The following is a 1935-nucleotide window of genomic DNA, read 5'->3' as shown; positions in this document are numbered from 1 at the left end:
CTTGGGGTGTCAATTTTCCGGATCTTTGGTCATCATCAAAGGCACTGAATATTACGACGGCAAATTGGGCCGCTACGTCGATTTTCCCGTTACAGGTAGGTGGACAGTGATTTGTTGGATTTGTTGGATTGTCCGAGAAAAAAAATTTATGCTTCACTATCACATTCATTTGGCAGATGTTTTGCAAATGATCGGACGTGCCGGACGACCGCAGTATGATTCCGAAGCTGTCGCAGTTGTTTTTGTCCACGATGTGAAAAAACCGTTCTATAAGAAATTTTTATACGATCCATTTCCTGTCGAATCGAGGTAGAATGTGTAATTTTGAAATTTTAAAAATATTCATTTTTTTTAAAAAAATTATTGTCACTTTTAGTCTGCTCAAAGTATTTCCGGATCATTTGAATGCGGAAATTGTTGCAGGCACTGTTTCCAACGTGCAACAGGCGATCGATTATTTATCATGGACGTATTTTTTTCGTCGTCTCCTGGCAAATCCGACGTATTTTGATGAAAAGGAATACCGGTTGTAATGTTTTTAATGATTCGGTATTTTTTATTTTGCATTTCAGTTTTTATGGTGTGGAAAATTTGGATAAAGGAAAGGTACAGTCGTATTTGGTCAATGTGATTTTTTCCGCTTTGGACACTTTGCTCCAATCGAAATGCATAACAGTTGAAGAGGTGAGGTGAATGATCGTTACCTTTTGTTTATGTTTAAATGATTCACTTGCGCAGGATATGAACACAATTTATTCCACCGTTCCTGGCCGAATCGCGTCGTTCTATTATTTGCACCATGCTACGGTCGCGATGTTTCTTCGCCAGATCCAATGCAATTCGACATATGAAGATTTGCTGATGCTTTTGACGGTGAAATTTTCTTCTCTTTTTCCAATACTTATTGAAATTTCTACAACAACTGTGCTGTCGATTGATCTATCGTTTAGCAAGTACCTGAATACGATGAAATTCCAGTACGACACAACGAAGACCTCATCAACGAGTAGAAAAATTAATTTTCTTTTTAATGAAAAAAAAGCAATGAAAAATTAAATTTTTTTTTCATCAAATTTTAAGAGAATTGGCCACTAAATGCGCGATATTACTGAACGACTCGGCGTTCGACAATTCGCATACAAAAACGCATCTGTTGTACCAGGCTCACTTGCAGCGTCTTGAATTGCCCAACGTTGACTACGAGACCGATTTGAAATCTGTTCTTGATCAGTCGATTCGTATCTTGCAGGTGAGTAGAATGAAATTTTTGTTTTTTCTTCAAAAATTACATTTCTTTTCCCCTACCCCTAGGCTATGGTGGATATTTCCGCGGAACGAGGTTGGCTTGCTACAACGCTTCGTGTGATTGGTTTGATGCAGATGATTGTCCAGGCTCGGTGGATCACCGATCCACCGTTGAGCACGCTGCCTCACGTTGGCTTGTACACGGCGCGATGTTTGTCTTCTAGGTAGCGATTGTATTTTGAAATTATTTTGTCATTTGTGCAGTTATTCTGATTAATTATTATTATTATTATTTTGCAATTCAAGATGCGGGCTAGATACTCTTCCACAATTGGCTGAACAGCATCGGCAGGATAGTCAATTTTTACTGAAAAATGCTTACCAGCTGTTGAATCCGAATGAATTGCAACTAGTGAGTGTTTTCCATTTTTATTATTATTATCCTTTTGCAATTTTATTTTTTTTTGTGAAAATTTATAATCAGTTATCTATCATCATATTTTAATTTATTTGTTCATTCATCATGCTTCACTGTTGCCTAGTGTTAATTGTTCATTTGACAGATTGGTGATGTGCTACGGCGACTACCAGTGATCAAAATTTCAATGACACTGCAATGCAAATCTGAAAAACACCAGTTGTTGAACAATTTTTCAAAAGGTTCGGATCATTTATTTTTTTGAAAATTTT

The 1935-nt window shown here is 37.0% G+C and overlaps 1 protein-coding gene across 1 annotated transcript; it reads left to right on the top strand.

Moving 5' to 3' along the window:
* Positions 1–148: 148 nt before the first annotated feature.
* On the top strand, positions 149–1657 carry Tsp_13675 (putative Sec63 domain protein; the record flags this gene model as incomplete). Its single annotated transcript, XM_003366633.1, has 8 exons — positions 149–309; positions 377–526; positions 573–684; positions 739–873; positions 951–1006; positions 1081–1249; positions 1312–1469; positions 1552–1657. Coding segments are annotated over exons 1-8 (1047 nt in total), but the record flags the coding sequence as incomplete, so codon positions are not given.
* Between the last annotated feature and the right edge of the window lie 278 nt (positions 1658–1935).

This window comes from Trichinella spiralis (assembly GCF_000181795.1).
Source record: "Trichinella spiralis strain ISS 195 chromosome Unknown Scfld5681, whole genome shotgun sequence".
Taxonomy (NCBI): domain Eukaryota; kingdom Metazoa; phylum Nematoda; class Enoplea; order Trichinellida; family Trichinellidae; genus Trichinella; species Trichinella spiralis.
Note: the sequence above shows the minus strand (reverse complement) of the source record. Positions and strands in the feature narration are given on the sequence as shown.